General features: G+C 44.6%; 2 protein-coding genes across 2 annotated transcripts; both read left to right on the top strand.

The window, feature by feature from the left end:
* The first annotated feature begins 3,342 nt into the window (after positions 1-3,342).
* Positions 3,343-9,616, top strand: LOC140201565 (histone H2A). The gene is made up of 2 exons (XM_072265852.1): positions 3,343-3,843; positions 9,570-9,616. The coding sequence occupies exon 1, from the start codon at positions 3,370-3,372 to the stop codon at positions 3,757-3,759; it is 390 nt and encodes a 129-aa protein (XP_072121953.1). The 5' UTR covers positions 3,343-3,369; the 3' UTR covers positions 3,760-3,843; positions 9,570-9,616.
* A 1,579-nt stretch (positions 9,617-11,195) lies between these two features.
* On the top strand, positions 11,196-21,151 carry LOC140201558 (histone H2A-like). Its single transcript, XM_072265844.1, has 2 exons — positions 11,196-12,098; positions 19,228-21,151. Exon 1 carries the CDS (start codon positions 11,203-11,205, stop codon positions 11,590-11,592), a length of 390 nt encoding a protein of 129 aa, XP_072121945.1. The 5' UTR covers positions 11,196-11,202; the 3' UTR covers positions 11,593-12,098; positions 19,228-21,151.
* Positions 21,152-21,312: the final 161 nt, after the last annotated feature.

Genomic DNA, 21,312 nt, shown 5'->3' with positions numbered 1-21,312 from the left:
CTCTTATTATTTAAAATATGCTCTGACCAATGCCTTATTACGTCTTAGCACTGCACCTTTGCTTTTATATTCTAGTCCTCTCAAAATGAATGCTAGCAACTCATTTGCCTTCCTCACCAACGACTCAATCTGCAGGTTAACACTTAAGGACTTTAAATGAGAACCACCAAGAGCCTTTGTACCTCTGATTTCTGAATTTCTTTCCCATTTAGAAAATAGTTATGCCTTTGTTTTTCTTTTAATAATGTGTATGACCATACACTTCCCTATACTGTATTCCATCAGACACTTGTTCCAATCTCCCAATCCGTGTAAGGCAGTCCGCAGCCTCCTTGCTTCCTCAACACCATCTGCCCCTCCACCTACCTCTGTATCATCAACATCCTTCTCCACAGAGCCATCAATTCCATCATCCAAATCGTTAACATATAACGTGAAAAGCAGTGTTCCCAACAGCAACCCCTGCAGACACCACTAGTCATGGATAGCCAACCAGAAAAGACCCCCTTTATTCTCATTCTTTGCCTCCTGCCAGTCAGGTAATCCTCTATCCATGCTTGAATCTTTCCCGTAGTACCATGGGCTTTTATCTTGTTAAGCAGCCTCATGTGCAGCACCTTGTCAAAGGCCATCCAAAAATCTGAGTAAACAACATCCATAGATTCTCCTTTGTCTATCCTGCCTGTTAACTCTTAAAAAGTTCCAACAGATTTGTCAGACAAGATTTTCCCTTGAGGAAACCACACTCACTGCAGCCTATTTTATCATGTGCCTCCACGTATCCTGAGACCTCTCCCTTAATAATTGACTCCAACATCTTCCCAACCAGACTAACTGGCCTATAGTTTCCTTTCTTCTGTCTCCATCCTTTCTGAAAGTGTGGAGTGACATTTACAATTTTCCACTCCTACGGAACCATTCCAGAATCTAGTGTTTTTTGAAATATTTATACAAATGCCTCCACAATCTTTTCAGGCTCTTCTTCAGAGCCCTGGGTGTAGTCCATCTGGTTCAGGTGACTTCTCCACATTCAGACTTTTTAGCCTCCCAAGCACCAAGTTTCACAAAGAAGGACACAATCCCAACGGCAGTTATGGGAGAATTAATTCACTTTCTCTGTGGACAGTAACCAGGATTATGTGACTCACTATGTTCACACAGAAATTTCTAATTGCTTTCTGTTGGTCTGTTGTGTAATTTTATATTTCCTTTGGTGGTGCAGGGCCCAAGAGTATACCAAAGCAGCAGACCCCGAGTCCGAGAACCAGGAGTGAGCCAAAGTTTGGCCGATTTAAGCACAAGGCCAGATTGAAAAGGTCAGTCTGTCAGGGCCAGGGTGAGGGAGGTGCTAGGCGAGGTTTACACATCTCTGTGCAGATCTGAGGCTGTGGCCTGACACTAACAGGCTCCTGGACCAGCTATGACTGGCTTCATGAATGTGAACACACTTTCTTGAACTTCAGTTCTGAGTATTATTTGCTTATTTTTTATTGTTTGCACTTTTTGTTCATTTTTGCACATTGGGTCATGGTCCAGTCCATGAAGTCTGCATTCTGGTTCACGGTCCGGTCCATCGATCGTTATTCCAGGTTTTTCCTTGTTCTGTTGGGATGCCTCAATTGAGGCACCTGATTCTTATTTTGGGCTAGCTACATAAATAGCTACTGGGTTCAGCTTCATTTGCTGGACTGTTTCCTTCCCATCTCCATCTGAATCCCTGGCAGTTACTTTGGCACTAACCTTCATCTTTTATCTTCATCTGTGATCTTCATCTGTTCCCTTCGCCTGCTACCTTGCCTGTATTGCCATCTAGTTTAACCGCTGGTGTGAGACCGGAGCCTTGCCACACCAAGATAAGGAACTATCTATCGTTGAGTTTGGAACTGTTTCTTTGTGTCCCCATGTTTAGTGTCTGTGTTCTGTGTACAAGTCCCGGCCCTATGTCATGTTCCTAAGGAGAGATCCTGACTGTGTTCCCTGTTCCTGTGCTCAAGTCCAAGGCTCTGTCTTCCTGTGTTCCAAGACCGAGTCCAGGTGCCCGTGTTCCGGTGCTGGAGATTCCTCGCCTGGCACTGGATCGTTCCCATCCGAATCCTCGGCAGTTTGCCTCAGCAGTCATCCCGGCCCTGCGTCCTAGAAAGGGTCCCGGACCTGCGCTCCAAAGATGAGTCCAGGCTCCGTACTCAAGGCCCTAACCAAGCTGAGTCCAAGAGCTGAGCCTAGCCAAGTCCTGCCCAGGGGTACCTTGCCCAGCCCGGTGCTGGAGATTCCCAATCCTGTGCTGGACTGTTCCCTTCCCTTCCCCTTCCTACTGAAGCCTTGCCCGAAGCCTCGCCTGCATCCCCATCAAGTTCAACTGCCGGAGTGAGACCGGAGCCTTGCCACGGTAAGATAAGGAATCATCTATCGTTGAGTTTGGAACTGTCTCTTTGTGCCCCCGTGTTTAGTGTCGGTGTCTAAGATGAGACCCGGCCCTACATCCTGTTCCCAAGGAGGGGTCCTGGCTCTATGTTCTGTGTTACTGTGTTCAAGTCCAAGGTTCTGTGTTCCTGTGCTCCAAGAACAAGTTATGGAGTTCCAGCCCTGTCCAAGTCTGAACTTTGTGTCCTCACCCAGCCCTGTGTTGGAGTTCCCTTGTCCAGTGCTGCAGTTCCCTTGTCCTGTCCAGCAGTCTCCTGTCGCCAAGCCATGACCTGTAGCCACATCTTGTCCTAGCCTGAACCCGGATTCCGGTTTTCAGTGAAGACCCAGGCTCCTAGTCCCAACCAAGACCCAAGTACCGGGTCCTTGTCCAGGCTTTAGTTCCAGAGTCCCTTGTTCCTAGTTCCTTGTCTGGGTTCCATGTTTCTTGTCCATGTCCCAGCCCTAGCCCTGCATCCTAGTCTCATCCAGGGCCTGTGTCAATGTCCAGTGTCCTTTCGTCCCCACTTCCCTTACTTCCTTGACACACCGAGACCCATTCCTAGTACTTCAGTGTCTGTGTCTTGCATTTGGGTCTGCCAACAGAACCACCCTTATGACTCATTGGGTGGTTTGAGTATTTTTAATGAGTTCTATTGAGTTTCTTTTGTTTTGTGACTGCCTCTGAGGTGATGAGTGTATGTAGTATACATACTTTGATAGTAAATATACTTTGAAGTTTTTCAATTCTCATTTCCTTTTGGGGAGTGACAGTTATTTTTCGCGCTTCTTTTGCTGCCGTCTGATCATTGGAGAATCGGACAGCTCACTGATTGGGTTATTCCCACATCACCAATCGGAGAAAGCATTGCACCACCAATCGTAAGTGTCATTTCGCAATCCTCTAGAAGCTATAAAATTGGTGAATGCGGAAACATTTCCTCATTCTCTGCGAAGGAGTTTGCTGAAATGAGTGGACGAGGGAAAACCGGAAAGGCCAAGAGCAAGCCGAAGTCTCGCTCGTCCCGGGCCGGACTGCAGTTCCCGGTGGGCCGTGTTCACAGGCTCCTGAGAAAGGGTAACTATGCTGAGCGGGTGGGTGCCGGAGCCCCGGTCTATCTGGCTGCTGTGCTCGAGTATCTGACGGCTGAAATCCTCGAGTTGGCTGGTAACGCGGCCCGGGACAACAAGAAGACCCGCATCATCCCCAGACACCTGCAGCTGGCCGTCCGCAACGACGAGGAACTCAACAAGCTGCTGGGAGGGGTGACCATCGCTCAGGGCGGGGTGCTGCCCAATATCCAGGCCGTGTTGTTGCCCAAGAAAACCGGCGGGTCCACCAACCCCAAGGCCAAGTAAAGACATAAAACGACAATTTAAAAAACCAAAGGCTCTTTTCAGAGCCACTCAGATTGTCTGTGGAAGGGCTGAGCACCGGCTGGGGTGAGTCCGGGGGATTTCCGTTCAGAGTGTCTGTCGTAGACAAGCGACTTCGACTCTTGATCTAAATCGCTTTTCCTCCCCTAAAATAATCTACATTTGTCGCTGCAACGAGCGGACTCTCTCTCATTCCCGGATAGTTTCATTTTATCGAAAATTAAGATCTTTTTTCCGCCGTCGTCTCGACTTGACTTAATGCAGAGTGGCGCAGCAAATCGCCTATTCTGATTAGTAAATGTGAAATCCCGATCAGAGAACGGCCTCATTCACCAAAGAACAGGAGTCAAGGGGAAAAGCGCCAGGTGACTTATCCAGCCTTCCACCTTTGAGATTGCCTTGCACTTTCTCCTTTGTAATAGCACTGGCACTCACTCCTGCTCCCTGACACTTACAGAACTATGGCACACTGCTAGCGTCTTCCACAGTCAAGACCTATTACATTCATCTGCCGTTTCTTTGTCCCCCATTACAACCTCACCAGCATCATTTTCCATTGGTCTAATATCAACTCTAACTTTCCTTTTACTCTCTGTATAACTGAAAAAAAATTCTGGTATCCTGCTTTATATTATTGGCTAGTCTACCCTCATAGATCTAGGCTATTAAATAACACCCAGTCTGAGATAGCTCTTCCCCAAGGAGGCTCAGGCACAAGCTGCTCTAAAAAGCCATCTCACTGGCATTCAACAAATTCCCTCTCTTGGGACCCGACATCAACCTGAATTTCCCAATCCCCTTGCATACTGAACTCCCCCATTACAATTGTGTCGATACTCTTATTACCTTCCTTTTCCAGCTCACTTTGCTATCTTAACTCCGCTATTAGTTACTATATAATTCCCATCATGGTTTCTTTACCCTTTCAACTTCTTACTCCACCCACAAAATTCAGCATTCTCTGACTCTGTCACCTCTTTCTAAAGATGTAATTCCATCAGTATATCATTTGAGGTTCATGCCTTCTTTCAACCATGACTCAGTGATGCCCAGAATGTTATACCAACCAGTCTCTAATCGGTGCCATGAGTTCATTCACCTTGTTCTAATTCGACAGCTATGCATTTATCTGCCATCTTATCTATTCCTATACTCAGTGTCGCATGGCACAGGCAGCAATCCTGAGATTTCTACCCTTGATGTCCTGCTTCTCAGTTTCTTTTCTAACTCCCTATATCCTTCTATTGAGGAGTTTCTCCCTTTTTCTATCGGAATGTACCACGACTTCTGGCTGCTCACCCTCCTTTTTCAGCATACTGTGGACACATCCAGAAACAACTTGAACACTGGCTCCTGGGAGGAAAACTGTCCTCTGCATTTCCACTTAGCATCCACAGAACAGCCTATGTGTCCCCGACTCTAGAGTCCCCTATTACTGCTGCCATCCTCGTCAGTTCCCTACCCTTCTGAGCCACAGAGCCACACTTGGTGCCAGAGGCACGGCTACTGTTCTTTCCCCCAGGTAGGCCGTCCCCAACAAAAGTACTCAAAATGGAGTACTAATTCTTGAGTCGGATGACCACAGGTGTACTCTCTACTATCTGACATTCCCCCTTCCCTCTCCTGAGAGTCACCCATTTTCCTGTCTCCTGTAGCTCACATCTATCACTGCTTCAATTTCCTGAACAAGCCGGAGGTCATAGACCTGCAGCTCCAGTTCCCAAACACTGTTTCGAAGGCCATTACAGAGACTTGGATGGCTCAGGGGCAGAAATGGTTACTTCAAGTGCCAGGCTTTAGATGTTTCAGAACAGACGGGGGGAGGCAAAAGAGCTGGGGGCATGCACTGTTGATCAGAGATAGTGTCATGGCTGCAGAAAAGGGGGAAGTCATGGGGGTGTTGTCTATGGAGTCTCTGTGGGTGGAGGTTAGGAATAGGAAGGGGTCAGTAACTCTACTGTCTGTTTTTTTTTTAGACCACCCAATAGTAACAGGGACATCGAGGAGCAGATATGGAGACAGATTCTGGAAAGGAGTAATAATAACAGGGTTGTTGTGGTGGGAGATTTTAATTTCCCAAATATTGATTTGCGTCTCCCTAGAGTGAGGGGTTTAGACAGGGTGGAGTTTGTTAGGTGTGTTCAGAAAGGTTTCTTGACACAATATGTAGATAAGCCTACAAGAGGAGAGGCTGTACTTGATCAGGTTTTGGAAAATGAACCTGGTCAGGTGTCCGGTCTCTCAGTGGGAGAGAATTTTGGAGATAGCGATCACAATTCTATCACTTTACCACAGCATTGGAGAGGGATAGGAACAGACAAGTTAGGGAAACTTTTAGTTGGAGTAAGGGGAAATATCAGGCCATCAGGCAGGAACTTGGAAGCATAAATTGGAAACAGATGTTCTCAGGGAAATGTACGGAAGAAATGTGGCAAATGTTCAGAGGATATTTGCATGGAGTTCTGAAGAGGTACGTTGCAACGAGACATTGAAAGGATGGTAGGGTACAAGATCTGTGGTGTACAAAGGCTGTTGTAAATCTAGTCAAGACAAAAGAAAAGCTTATGAAAGGTTCAAAAAACAAGGTAATGAGAGGAATCTAGAAGATTATAAGGTGAGCAGGAAGGAGCTTAAGAATGAAATCAGGAGAACCAGAAGAGGCCATGAGAAGGCCTTGGCACACACGATTAAGGAAAACCCCAAGGCATTCTACAAGTATGTGAAGAGCAAGAGGATAAGATTTGAGAGAATAGGACCAACCGACTGTGACAGTGGAAGCGTGTGTATGGAACCAGAGGAAATTGCAGAGGTACTTAATGACTTTGCTTCAGTATTCACTACGGAAAAGGATCTTGGCAATTGTAGGGATGACTTACAGCGGACTGAAAAGCTTGAGCATATAGACATTAAGGAAAAGGATGTGCTGGAGCTTTTGGAAAGCATCAAGTTGGTTAAATCACTGGGACCGGATGGGATGTACCACCGATTACTATTGGAAGTGAGGGAGGAGATTGCTGAGCTCTGGTGATGATCTTTGCAGCATCAGTGAAGGAGAGGTTCCGGAGGGTTGGAGGGTTGCGGATGTTGTTTCCTTATTCAACAAAGGGAGTAGAGATAGCCCAGGAAATTATAGACCAGTGAATCTTACTTCTGTGATTGGTAAGTTGAGGGAGAAGATCCTGAGAGACAGGATTTATGAACATTTGGAGAGGCATAATATGATTAGGAATAGTCAGCATGGCTTTGTCAAAGGCAGGTTGTGCCTTACGAGCCTGATTGAATTTTTTCAGGATGTGACTAAACACATTGATGAAGGTAGAGCTGTAGATGTAGTGTATATGGTTCTTAGCAAGGCGTTTGATAAGATACCCAATGCAACGCTTATTGAGAAAGTACAGAGGCATGGGATCCTAGGGAACATTGAGAAAGTACGGAGGCATGGGATCCAAGGAGACATTGCTTTGTGGATCCAGAACTGGCTTGCCTACAGAAGGCAAAGAGTGGTTGTAGTTGGGTCATATTCTGCATGGAGGCTGGTGACCAGTCGTGTGCATCAGGGATCTGTTCTGGGACCCCTACTCTGTGTGATTTTTATAAATAACCTGGATGAGGACATGGACGGATGGGTTGGTAAATTGCTGATGACACAAAGGTTGGGGGTGTTGTGGATAGTGTGGAGGACTGTCAGAGGTTACAATGGGACATTGATAGGATGCAAAACTGGGCTGAGAAGTGGCAGATGGAGTTCAACCCAGATAAGTGTGAGGTGGTTCATTTTGGTAGGTCAAATATGATGGCAGAATATAGCATTAATGGTAAGACTCTTGGCAGTGTGGAGGATCAGAGGGATTTTGAGGTCTGAGTCCATAGGTCACTCAAAGTTGCTACGCAGGTTGACTCTGTGGTTTAGAAGGCATACGGTGTAGTGGCCTTCACAATTGTGGGATTGAGTTGAAGGGTCAAGAGGTAATATTACAGCTATCTAGGACCCTGGTCAGTCCCCACTTGGAGTACATTATCAGCAGAGCACACTGCTCCTTCAGAACTATTAAACAACATACCTACAGCATTCACATCAAAAATCTTAACTAGTGTGTTTCGCAAAATTTCAATAACATTTAACTATTCGTAATTTCAAGACCCTGAATTTAGCTGCCTCTGGCTAATTAACAATGCTTAAAGATAAGTTATAAGGGGATTGTGAGGAAAAATACAACTATTATATGAGAGAAAATGTAATAAATTACATATATTATGCAATATGGAATGATGGAAGGGCTGCCTGACACACAAGCAGAACTTTTGAATTCTCAGACACTGTTTTAACTTTCCTGCAGTGAAACCAGAGGGTGTGGACTGAAATGGATAGTTCTCTGCTGTATTCACTGAAGAGAAAGGCATTGTGGTCTCCACAGTACCTGTATAAATGAATTCCACAGATTCACCACCCTCGAGCTGCAGAAATTCTTTGTCATTCTTTGTCAAATTCTTTGTCTCTGTTGTAAATGGACACCCCTCTATTCTGAGACTGGGCCAGTGTATACTCTCTTAGATAAGAAGACCAAAACTGCTCTATTATTTAAAATATGCTCTGACCAATGCCTTATTACGTCTTAGCACTGCACCTTTGCTTTTATATTCTAGTCCTCTCAAAATGAATGCTAACATCCCATTTGCCTTCCTCACCAATGACTCAATCTGCAGGTTAACATTTAGGGACTTTAAGTGAGAACCACCAAGAGCCTTTGTACCTCTGATTTCTGAATTTCCTTCCCATTTAGAAAATAGTTATGCCTTTGTTTTTCTTCTAATAATGTGTATGACCATACACTTCCCTATACTGTATTCCATCAGGCACTTGTTCCAATCTCCCAATCCATGTAAGGACGTCCGCAGCCTCCTTGCTTCCTCAACACCATCTGCCCCTCCACCTACCTTTGTATCATCAACATCCTTCTCCACAGAGCCATCAATTCCATCATCCAAATCGTTAACATATAACGTGAAAAGCAGTGTTCCCAACAGCAACCCCTGCAGACACCACTAGTCATGGGTAGCCAACCAGAAAAGACCCCCTTTATTCTCATTCTTTGCCTCCTGCCAGTCAGGTAATCCTCTATCCATGCTTGAATCTTTCCCGTAGTACCATGGGCTTTTATGTTGTTAAGCAGCCTCATGTGCAGCACCTTGTCAAAGGCCATCCAAAAATCTGAGTAAACAACATCCATAGATTCTCCTTTGTCTATCCTACCTGTTAACTCTTAAAAAGTTCCAACAGATTTGTCAGACAAGATTTTCCCTTGAGGAAACCACACTCACTGCAGCCTATTTTATCATGTGCTTCCACGTATCCTGAGACCTCTCCCTTAATAATTGACTCCAACATCTTCCCAACCAGACTAACTGGCCTATAGTTTCCTTTCTTCTGTCTCCATCCTTTCTGAAAGTGTGGAGAGACATTTGCAATTTTCCAGTCCTACGGAACCATTCCAGAATCTAGTAGTTTTTGAAATATTTATAAAAATGCCTCCACAATCTTTTCAGGCTCTTCTTTCAGAGCTGTGGCTGTAGTCCATCTGGTTCAGGTGACTTCTCCACATTCAGACTTTTTAGCCTCCCAAGCACCAAGTTTCACAAAGAAGGACACAATCCCAATGGCACTTATGGTAGAATTAATTCACTTTCTCTGTGGACAGTAACCAGGATTACATGACTGACCATGTTCACACAGAAATTTCTAATTGCTTTCTGTTGGTCTGTTGTGTAATTTTATATTTCCTTTGGTGGTGCAGGGCCCAAGAGTATACCAAAGCAGCAGGGCCCAGGTCCGAGAACGAGGAATGGGCTGATGTTTGGCCGATTTAAGCACGAGGCCAGATTGAAAAGGTCAGTCTGTCAGGGCCAGGGTGAGGGAGGTGCTTGGTGAGGTTTACACATCTCTGTGCAGATCTGAGGCTGTGGCCTGACACTAACAGGCTCATGGACCAGCTATGACTGGCTTCATGAATGTGAACACACTTTCTTGAACTTCAGTTCTGAGTATTATTTGCTTACTTTTTACTGTTTACACCTTTTATTCATTTTTGCACATTGGGTCATGGTCGAGTCCATGAAGTCCACATTCCGGTCCATCATCCATATTCCAGGTTTTCCCTTGTTCTGTTGGGATGCCTTAATTGAGGCACCAGATTCTCATTTTGGGCTGACTACATAAGTAACTCCTGGGTTCAGCTTCATTTGCTGGACTGTTTCCTTCCCTTCTCCATCTGATTCCCTGGCAGTTACTTTGGCACTAACCTTCGTCTTTTATCTTCGTCTGTAATCTTCACCTGTTCCCTTCACCTGCTACCTTGCCTGTATCGCCATCTAGTTTAACAGCTGGTGTGAGACCGGAGCCTTGCCACACCAAGATAAGGAAACATCTATCGTTGAGTTTGGAACTGTCCCTTTGTGCCCCCATGTTTAGTGTCGGTGTCTAAGATGAGACCCGGCCCTACATCCTGTTCCCAAGGAGGGGTCCTGGCTCTATGTTCTGTGTTACTGTGTTCAAGTCCAAGGTTCTGTGTTCCTGTGCTCCAAGAACAAGTTATGGAGCCGTGTTCCAGTCCTGTCCACGTCTGAACTTCGTGTCCTCACCCAGCCCAGGAGTGCCTCGCCCAGCCCTGTGTTGGAGTTCCCTTATCCAGTGCTGCAGTTCCCTTGTCCTGTCCAAGAGTCTCACGTCCAGTCCTATCGCCTAGTCATGGCCTGTAGCCACATCTTGTCCTAGCCTAAACCCGGATTCCGGTTTTCAGTCAAGACCCAGGTTCCTAGTCCCAACCAAGAACCAGGTTCTGGGTCCTTGTCCAGGCTTTAGTTCCGGAGTCCCTTGTTCCTAGTTCCTTGTCTGGGTTCCGTGTTTCTTGTCCATATCCCAGCCCTGGCCCTGCATCCTAGTCTCATCCAGGGCCTGTGTCAATGTCCAGTGCCCTTTCGTTCCCACTTCTCTTGCTTTCTTTTGACACATCGAGACCTGTTCCTGGTACTACAGTGTCTGTGTCTTGCATTTGGGTCTGCCAACAGCACCACCCTTATGACTCATTGGGTGGTTTGAGTATTTTTAGTGAGTTCTATTGGGTTTCTTTTGTTTCGTGACTGCCTCTGAGGTGATGAGTGTATGTAGTATACATACTTTGATAGTAAATATATTTTGAAGTTTTTCAAATTTCATTTCCTTCTGGGGAGTGACAGTTATTTTTCGCGCTTCTTTTGCTGCCGTCTGATCATTGGAGAAGCAGACAGCTCTCTGATTGGGTTATTCCCACATCACCAATCGAAGAAAGCATTGCACAACCAATCGTAAGTGTCCTTCCGCAATCCTCCAGAAGCTATAAAATTGGTGAATGCGGAAACATTTCCTCATTCTCTGCGAAGGAGTTTGCTGGAATGAGTGGACGAGGGAAAACCGGAAAGGCCAAGAGCAAGCCGAAGTCTCGCTCGTCCCGGGCCGGACTGCAGTTCCCGGTGGGCCGTGTTCACAGGCTCCTGAGAAGGGGTAACTATGCTGAGCGGGTGGGTGCCGGAGCCCCGGTCTATCTGGCTGCTGTGCTCGAGTATCTGACGGCTGAAATCCTCGAGTTGGCTGGTAACGCAGCCCGGGACAACAAGAAGACCCGCATCATCCCCAGACACCTGCAGCTGGCCGTCCGCAACGACGAGGAGCTCAACAAGCTGCTGGGAGGGGTGACCATCGCTCAGGGCGGGGTGCTGCCCAATATCCAGGCCGTGTTGTTGCCCAAGAAAACCGGCGGGTCCACCAACCCCAAGGCCAAGTAAAGAGATAAAAGCGACAATTAAAAAACCCAAAGGCTCTTTTCAGAGCCACTCAGATTGTCTGTGGAAGGGCTGAGCACCGGCTGGGGGATTTGCTTTCAAAGTGTCTGTCGGAGACAAGCGTCTTCGACTCTTGGTCTAAATCGCTTTTCCTCCCCTAAAATAATCTACATTTATCGCTGCAACGAGCGGACTCTCTCCCATTCCCGGATAGTTTCATTTTATCGAAAATTAAGATTTTTTTCCGCCGTCGTCTCGACTTGACTTAATGCAGAGTGGCGCAGTAAATCGCCTATTCTGATTAGTAAATGTGAAATCCCGATCAGAGAACGGCCTCATTCACCAAAGAACAGGAGTCAAGGGGAAAAGCGCCAGGTGACTTATCCAGCCTTCCACCTTTGAGATTGCCTTGCACTTTTTCCTTTGTAATAGCACTGGCACTCACTCCTGCTCCCTGACACTTACAGAACTATGGCACACTGCTAGCGTCTTCCACAGTCAAGACAGATGTAAAGTACCAATTATATTCATCTACGTTGCTGGTGAACGCAGCAGGCCAGGCATTATCTGTAGGAAGAGGTACAGTCGACGTTTCAGGCCGAGACCCTTCATCAGGACTAACTGAAGGAAGAGTGAGTAAGGGATTTGAAAGTGGGAGGGGGAGGGGGAGATCCAAGATGATAGGAGAAGACAGGAGGGGGAGGGATGGAGCCAAGAGCTGGACAGGTGATAGGCAAAACGGATACGAGAGGATCATGGGACAGGAGGTCCGGGAAGAAAGACAAGGGGGGGAGGAACCCAGAGGATGGGCAAGGGGTATAGTCAGAGGGACAAAAAGGAGAGTGAGATAAAGAATGTGTGTATAAAAATAAGTAACAGATGAGGTGCGAGGGGGAGGTGGGGCATTAGCGGAAGTTAGAGAAGTCAATGTTCATGCCATCAGGTTGGGGGCTACCCAGACGGAATATAAGGTGTTGTTCCTCCAACCTGAGTGTGGCTTCATCTTTACAGTAGAGGAGGCCGTGGATAGACATGTCAGAATGGGAATGGGATGTGGAATTAAAATGTGTGGCCACTGGGAGATCCTGCTTTCCCTGGCGGACAGAGCGTAGATGTTCAGCAAAGCGGTCTCCCAGTCTGCGTCGGGTCTCGCCAATATATAAAAGGCCACATCAGGAGCACCAGACACAGTGTATCACCCCAGCTAACTCACAGGTGAAGTGTCGCCTCACCTGGAAGGACTGTTTGGGGCCCTGAATGGTGGTAAGGGAGGAAGTGTAAGGGCACGTGTAGCACTTGTTCCGCTTACACGGATAAGTGCCAGGAGGGAGATCAGTGGGGAGGGATGGGGAGGACCTCTTCCTAGAGATGCTGCCTGGCCTGCTGCGTTCACCAGCAACTTTGATGTGTGTTACTTGAATTTCCAGCATCTGCAGAATTCCTGCTGTTTGCGTTTATTACATTCATCTGCCATTTCTTTGTCCCCCATTACTACCTCACCAGCATCATTTTCCATTGGTCTAATATCAACTCTAACTTTCCTTTTACTCTCTATATAACTGAAAAAAAATTCTGGTATCCTGCTTTATATTATTGGCTAGTCTACCCTCCTAGATCTAGGCTATTAAATAACACCCAGTCTGAGATAGCTCTTCCCCAAGGAGGCTCAGGCACAAGCTGCTCTAAAAAGCCATCTCACTGGCATTCAACAAATTCCCTCTCTTGGGACCCAACATCAACCTGAATTTCCCAATCCCCTTGCATACTGAACTCCCCCATTACAATTGTGTCGATAATCTTATTACATGCCTTTTCCAGCTCACTTTGCAATCTTAACCCCGCTATTAGTTACTATATAATTCCCATCATGGTTTCTTTACCCTTTCAACTTCTTAACTCCACCCACAAAATTCAGCATTCTCTGACTCTGTCACCTCTTTCTAAAGATGTAATTCCATCAGTATATCCTTTGAGGTTCATGCTTTCTTTCAACCATGACTCAGTGATGCCCAGAATGTTATACCAACCAGTCTCTAATCGGTGCCATGAGTTCATTCACCTTGTTCTAATTCAACAGCTATGCATTTATCTGCCATCTTATTCTATTCCTATACTCAGTGTCGCATGGCACAGGCAGCAATCCTGAGATTTCTACCCTTGATGTCCTGCTTCTCAGTTTCTTTTCTAACTCCCTATATCCTTCTATTGAGGAGTTTCTCCCTTTTTCTATCGGAATGTACCACGACTTCTGGCTGCTCACCCTCCTTTTTCAGCATACTGTGGACACATCCAGAAACAACTTGAACACTGGCTCCTGGGAGGAAAACTATCCTCTGCATTTCCACTTAGTGTCCACAGAACAGCCTATGTGTCCCCGACTATAGAGTCCCCTATTACTGCTGCCATCCTCTTCAGTTCCCTACCCTTCTGAGCCACAGGGCCACACTTGGTGCCAGAAGCACGGCTACTGTTCTTTCCCCCAGGTAGGCCGTCCCCAACAAAAGTACTCAAAATGGAGTACTAATTCTTGAGTCGGATGACCACAGGTGTACTCTCTACTATCTGACATTCCCCCTTCCCTCTCCTGAGAGTCACCCATTTTCCTGTCTCCTGTAGCTCATATCTATCACTGCTTCAATTTCCTGAACAAGCCAGAGGTCATAGACCTGCAGCTCCAGTTCCCAAACACTGTTTCGAAGGCCATTACAGAGACTTGGATGGCTCAGGGGCAGAAATGGTTACTTCAAGTGCCAGGCTTTAGATGTTTCAGAACAGACGGGGGGAGGCAGAAGAGCTGGGGGCATGCACTGTTGATCAGAGATAGTGTCATGGCTGCAGAAAAGGAGGAAGTCATGGAGGTGTTGTCTATGGAGTCTCTGTGGGTGGAAGTTAGGAATAGGAGGGGGTCAATAACTCTACTGGATTTTTTATAGACCACCCTATAGTAACAGGTACATCGAGGAGCAGATATGGAGACAGATTCTGGAAAGGAGTAATAATAACAGGGTTGTTGTGATGAGAGATTTTAATTTCCCAAATATTGATTTGCGTCTCCCTAGAGTGAGGGGTTTAGACAGGGTGGAGTTTGTTAGGTGCGTTCAGAAAGGTTTCTTGACACAATATGTAGATAAGCCTACAAGAGGAGAGGCTGTACTTGATCAGGTTTTAGAAAATGAACCTGGTCAGGTGTCCGGTCTCTCAGTAGGAGAGCATTTTGGAGATAGCGATCACAATTCTATCACTTTACCATAGCATTGGAGAGGGATAGGAACAGACAAGTTAGGGAAACTTTTAATTGGAGTAAGGGGAAATATAAGGCTATCAGGCAGGAACTTGGAAGCATAAATTGGAAACAGATGTTCTCAGGGAAATGTATGGAAGAGATATGGCAAATGTTCAGAGGATATTTGCATGGAGTTCTGAAGAGGTACGTTGCAATGAGACTTGGAAAGGATGGTAGGGTACAAGATCTGTGATGTACAAAGGCTGTTGTAAATCTAGTCAAGAGAAAAGAGCTTATGAAAGGTTCAAAAAACAAGGTAATGAGAGGAATCTAGAAGATTAAAAGGCTAGCAGGAAGGAGCTTAAGAATGAAATTAGGAGCGCCAGAAGAGGCCATGAGAAGGCCTTGGCAGACATGCTTAAGGAAAACCCAAAGGCATTCTACAAGTATGTGAAGAGCAAGAGGATAAGATGTGAGAGAATAGGACCAATCAAGTGTAACAGTGTAAAAGTGTGTATGGAACCAGAGGAAATTGCAGAGGTACTTAATGACTTCTTTGTTTCAGTATTCACTATGGAAGAGGATCTTGGCAATTGTAGGGATGACTTACAGCGGACTGAAAAGCTTGAGCATACAGACATTAAGGAAGAGGATGTGCTGAAGCTTTTGGAAAGCATCAAGTTGGATAAATCACTGGGACCGGATGGGATGTACCCCAGGCTACTATGGGAAGTGAGGGAGGAGATTGCTGAGCCTCTGGCAATGATCTTTGCATCATCAGTGAGGACGGGAGAGGTTCCGGAGTGTTGGAGGGTTGTGGATGTTTCTTTATTCAAGAAAGGGAATAGGGATAGCCCAGGAAATTATAGACCAGTGAATCTTACTTCAGTGATTGGTAAGTGGAGGGAGAAGATCCTGAGAGGCAGGATTTATGAACATTTGGAGAGGCATAATATGATTAGAAATAGTCAGCATGGCTTTGTCAAAGGTAGGTCGTGCCTTACGAGCCTGATTGAATTTTTTCAGGATGTGATTAAACACATTAATGAAGGAAGAGCGGTAGATGTTGTGTATATGGATTTCAGCAGGGCATTTGATAAGGTACCCCATGCAAGGCTTATTGAGAAAGTACGGAGGCATGGGGTCCTAGGGGACATTTCTTTGTGGATCCAGGACTGGCTTGCCCACAGAAGGCAAAGAGTGGTTGTAGATGGGTCATATTCTGCATGGTGTCTGGTGACCAGTGGTGTGCCTCAGGGATCTGTTCTGGGACCCCTGCTCTTCAAGATTTTTATAAATGACCTGGATGAGTAAATGGAAGAATGGGTAAGTAAATTTGGCTGAATACACAAAGGTTGGGGGTCTTGTGGATTGTGTGGAGGGCTGTCAGGGGTTACAGTGGGACATTGATAGGATGCAAAACTGGGCTGAGAAGTGGCAGATGGAGTTCAACCCAGATAAGTGTGAGGTGGTTCATTTTGGTAGGTCAAATATGATGGCAGAAGATAGCATTAATGGTAAGACTCTTGGCAGTGTGGAGGATCAGAGGGATCTTGGGGTCTGAGTCCATAGGACACTCAAAGCTGCTATGCAGGTTGACTCTGTGGTTTAGAAGGCATACGGTGTAGCAGCCTTCACAATTGTGGGATTGAGTTGAAAGGTCAAGAGGTAATATTGCAGCTATCTAGGAACCTGGTCAGACCCCACTTGGAGTACATTATCAGCAGAGCACACTGCTCCTTCAGAACTATTAAACAACATACCTACAGCATTCACATCAAAAATCTTAATAGCATGTTTCACAAAAATGCAATAACATTTAACTATTCATAATTTCAAGACCCTGAATTTAGCTGCCTCTGGCTAATTAACAATGCTTAAAGATAAGCTATAAGGGGATTGTAAGGAAAAATACAACTATTATATGAGAGAAAATGTAATAAATTTCATATATTACGCAATATGGAATGATGGAAGGGCTGCCTGACACACAAGCAGAACTTTGAATTCTCAGACACTGTTTTAACTTTCCTGTAGTGAAACCAGAGGGTGTGGACTGAAATGGATAGTTCTCTGCTGTATTCACTGAAGAGAAAGGCATTGTGGTGTGGACTTAGTCACCACCCTCGAGCTGCAGAAATTCTTTGTCATTCTTTCTCAAATTCTTTACCTCTGTTCTAAATGGACACCCCTCTATTCTGAGACTGTGCCAGCGTATACTCTCTTAAATAATAAGACCAGAACTGCTCTATTATTTAAAGTATGCTCTGACCAATGCCTTATTACGTCTTAGCATTGCATCTTTGCTTTTATATTCTAGTTCTCTCAAAATGAATGCTAACATCCCATTTGCCTTCCTTACCAATGACTCATTCTGCAGGTTAACATTTAGGGACTTTAAGTGAGAACTACCAAGAGCCTTTGTACCTCTGATTTCTGAATTTCCTTCCATTTAGAAAATAGTTATGCCTTTATTCCTTCTAGTAATGTGTATGACCATACACTTCCCTATACTGTATTCCATCAGGCACTTCTTTTCCCAATCTTCCAATCCATGTAAGGCCGTCCGCAGCCTCCCTGCTTCCTCAACACCATCTGCCCCTCCACCTACCTCTGTATCATCAACATCCTTCTCCACAGAGCCATCAATTCCATCATCCAAATCGTTAACATATAACGTGAAAAGCAGTGTTCTCAACAGCAACCCCTGCAGACACCACTAGTCATGGGTAGCCAACCAGAAAAGACCCCCTTTATTCTCATTCTTTGCCTCCTGCCAGTCAGGTAATCCTCTATCCATGCTTGAATCTTTCCCGTAGTACCATGGGCTTTTATGTTGTTAAGCAGCCTCATGTGCAGCACCTTGTCAAAGGCCATCCAAAAATCTGAGTAAACAACATCCATAGATTCTCCTTTGTCTATCCTGCCTGTTAACTCTTAAAAAGTTCCAACAGATTTGTCAGACAAGATTTTCCCTTGAGGAAACCACACTCACTGCAGCCTATTTTATCATGTGCCTCCACGTATCCTGAGACCTCTCCCTTAATAATTGATTCCAACATCTTCCCAACCAGACTAACTGGCCTATAGTTTCCTTTCTTCTGTCTCCATCCTTTCTGAAAGTGTGGAGTGACATTTGCAGTTTTCCAGTCCTACGGAACCATTCCAGAATCTAGTAGTTTTTGAAATATTTATACAAATGCCTCCACAATCTTTTCAGGCTCTTCTTTCAGAGCTGTGGCTGTAGTCCATCTGGTTCAGGTGACTTCTCCACATTCAGACTTTTTAGCCTCCCAAGCACCAAGTTTCACAAAGAAGGACACAATCCCAATGGCACTTATGGTAGAATTAATTCACTTTCTCTGTGGACAGTAACCAGGATTACATGACTGACCATGTTCACACAGAAATTTCTAATTGCTTTCTGTTGGTCTGTTGTGCAATTTTATATTTCCTTTGGTGGTGCAGGGCCGAAGAGTTGTACTGAAGCAGCAGGGCCCAGGTCCGAGAATGAGGAATGGGCCGAATTTGGTTGATTTAAGCACGAGGCCAGATTGAAAAGGTCAGTCTGTCAGGACCAGGGTGAGGGAGGTGCTCGGTGAGGTTTACACATCTCTGTGCAGATCTGAGGCTGTGGCCTGACACTAACAGGCTCCTGGACCAGCTATGACTGGCTTCATGAATGTGAACACACTTTCTTGAACTTTTGTTCTGAGTATTTTTTGCTTACTTTCAATTGTTTGCACTATTTGTTCATTTATACACATTGTGTGTTTAGAGTATTTTTAATGAGTCTGTTGGGTTTCTTTTGTTTTGTGACTGCTTCTGAGGAGATGAATCTTAAGACTGTGTAGGGAGGCTAGACGTCCAGCTTTAGGCCAGGCAGTCCGGCTTTTGAACACTCTGTCCTCCGTCCGGCGCCACCTCGAGCCGGACGTTCACTTGTCCTCCTTTTTTGGGTCTGACTAAAAGACTTATATAAATTACCTCAGATATACTAAAACAGTGGGAACTGAAAGCTGTAACAAGCGTTAACATATTTTTATTAGATGTAGTTGCTGTTGTCAACACTGCTGATGAGCCGCAGCGTACGCGTCACGTGACGTCAACACGTCTGAGGGGTCAGTCCGCCCAAGGCTGCAGTGGAGAGTGGTTGACTTTTTTGTTCTTGTTTCAAGCCCCTAAAGAAAGGCTGAAAAAAAGGACTATATTTAACCATGAATGGGCCAAAGAATTTGGATTTATTGCTAAAAGCAGAAAAGATGTCCTTCATGTTTTTTGTACACTATGCCGTTGTGATGTGGAGATTGACAGTAAGGGAAGAAGTGCAGTTGAACGACATGCTACCACAGATAAACATAAAGTTAACGCTCGTACTGCTGGTACATCATCACTGTTATCATTTTTCTCCCCAGCTCGATCAACTCAGGATGACACAGTCTTGGCTGCAGAACTGTGTGAAGTTTATCATGCTGTGAAGCATCATCAGTCATACAGAAGTGTTGATTGTGGAGTAAAAGTTGACAAAGAAATATACCTGTACAGTGACTCATTGATAGTGAAAGGTGTAACATGTGGTAAAACTAAAGCAAAAGCATTGTGAAAATATTCTAGCACTGTATTCTGTACAAAACCATGTGGAGTATATCAAAGAACATGGCTTGCCTTTTTCAGTAGCAAATGATACTTCAAACAAAGGTGCAACAAAGTGTTTCCCAATACTTCTGAGATACTTTCACCCTGAGAAGGGAGTGCAACATGTGTTACTTGAGTTTTACAGCGATACAGTACCAATGAATCATCAGGGGGACATAACAAATCAGCCACTGGTTAAACCAGAGACGTCAGGTCTGGATCTGAATAAAGTGTCTGCATACACTGCTCACAATGCAAGTGTAAACCATGGAAAACACAACAGTGTTTATCAAAAACTGAAAATGGCTCAAAAGAACATTATTGCTGCAAATTGTCTGGTCCATATTTTATACAATGCAACAAGATTTGCTACAGGAAAACTGGAAATTGATGTTGAAAATATTGTGCTCAAAGTGTATAACCATTTCAGCATCTCAGCTAAAAGAACAGCACAGTTAAAGGAATTCTGTGGATTCGTGGATGTTGATAATTGTAATCTGTTACAGCATGTTGTAACTAGATTGCTTTCTCCTTTGCCATCTATTAACAGAATATTTAAGAGCTGGGAAGTCCTACGAAGTTATTTTCAGAGTCTAGGTGAGGAGGATTGCCTCAAGGTACTGTGGAAGTGCTTTGAAGATGAAGGAAATGCCTGTGAATTGTCAGAGATCTGTTTCTTCCTCAGTCATGCTCTTAAATTGTTCTCAGACACTATTGAAACACTAGAAGCCAAGTCATTCAGCATAATTTCAGTACTTAAGCTAATGGCTGAACTGAAATGCAAACTTGAGAGAAGAGTAAAGGACTGTTTTTTTTTTGGCTTTTCAGTGAACACCAAGCTTAGCCAGCTTATCCTTGATGTGTCTAAGAAATGTGAAGTAGACTTCATTGTTTTCTATGAAGGAGTCATAAAGTACTTAAGTGACAGGTATGACTTCTCTGAAAACAGCTTTCATAACAAAGTGTCAAAATTGAGCCTAACACATGCAATACCTTTTGGAGAATTCTGTGATGCAGTGAAGGCCTGTAACCTTCAAGATATTAATATGGATGAATTATATGAAGAGTATGGGATTGTGGAGGCAATTATCAATACTCCTGAGATGGTAGATAGCCACAGTGAAGAACGTTATCTCAAGCTGTTCAGTAAATCTGAGGTCTCCTTTACAAACCTGAAGAAGGTGAGTGTTTATATCTTCTCTTTTCCATGCAGCAATGCTCACACAGAATGAGTTTTTTCAATGATGACCTCAGCTTGGAGAAACGAGAGAAAACGTTTGCAAGTGGACTCAATCAAAGCAGAGCTCCAAATATAACTTCTCAGAAGAGTGCCCAGGCATGTACAAAAAACTCCTGGCCAACAGAGAACTCCTGGAGATAGCAAGTAAAGGGCAAAAATACAAAAAATAGACATCCATACCTGGCAGTCCAGGGTAGGCCTAAGTAGGCTACTTCCTTTAGTTTGTGAAGTAAGTTAATTTGGTTAGCATATCTGCTTCAGCAGGAGTAAAAATGAATATTCATTTCTTTCAGTTCTTTATTTATACTGTATGTAATATGCAGAATGATGAATCATTGAATAGGAAAAAGGGATCTGGCAGAAAATCACTGATTAATCATGAAATAGCTAAGTTTTGCTGGATTTATATAGGCAAAAAAAGTATCATGTTAGAATTTTTATTTAATAAAATAACTAAAGTTATCTGTTTGCATTTGTTTTTGCAGTATGGTTTAAATTTTTTATAAGAAATAAATGTTTTTTAAATGCACTGTATATATTTGGTAACCTATGACCACGTATGCAATGTCCTCCTTTTTGGAAATTTGGAAGTGGCCACCCCTAAGGCTGTATGTAGTATACATAC

The sequence above is a fragment of the Mobula birostris genome, chromosome 8, assembly GCF_030028105.1.
Source record: "Mobula birostris isolate sMobBir1 chromosome 8, sMobBir1.hap1, whole genome shotgun sequence".
Taxonomy (NCBI): Eukaryota; Metazoa; Chordata; class Chondrichthyes; order Myliobatiformes; family Myliobatidae; genus Mobula; species Mobula birostris.
This window is presented reverse-complemented; position numbering and strand designations above follow the sequence as displayed.

Coding starts and splice junctions, on each gene's coding strand:
- LOC140201565 (XM_072265852.1), top strand. CDS start 3,370: ATGAGTGGACGAGGGAAAACCGGAAAGGCCAAGAGCAAGCCGAAGTCT.
- LOC140201558 (XM_072265844.1), top strand. CDS start 11,203: ATGAGTGGACGAGGGAAAACCGGAAAGGCCAAGAGCAAGCCGAAGTCT.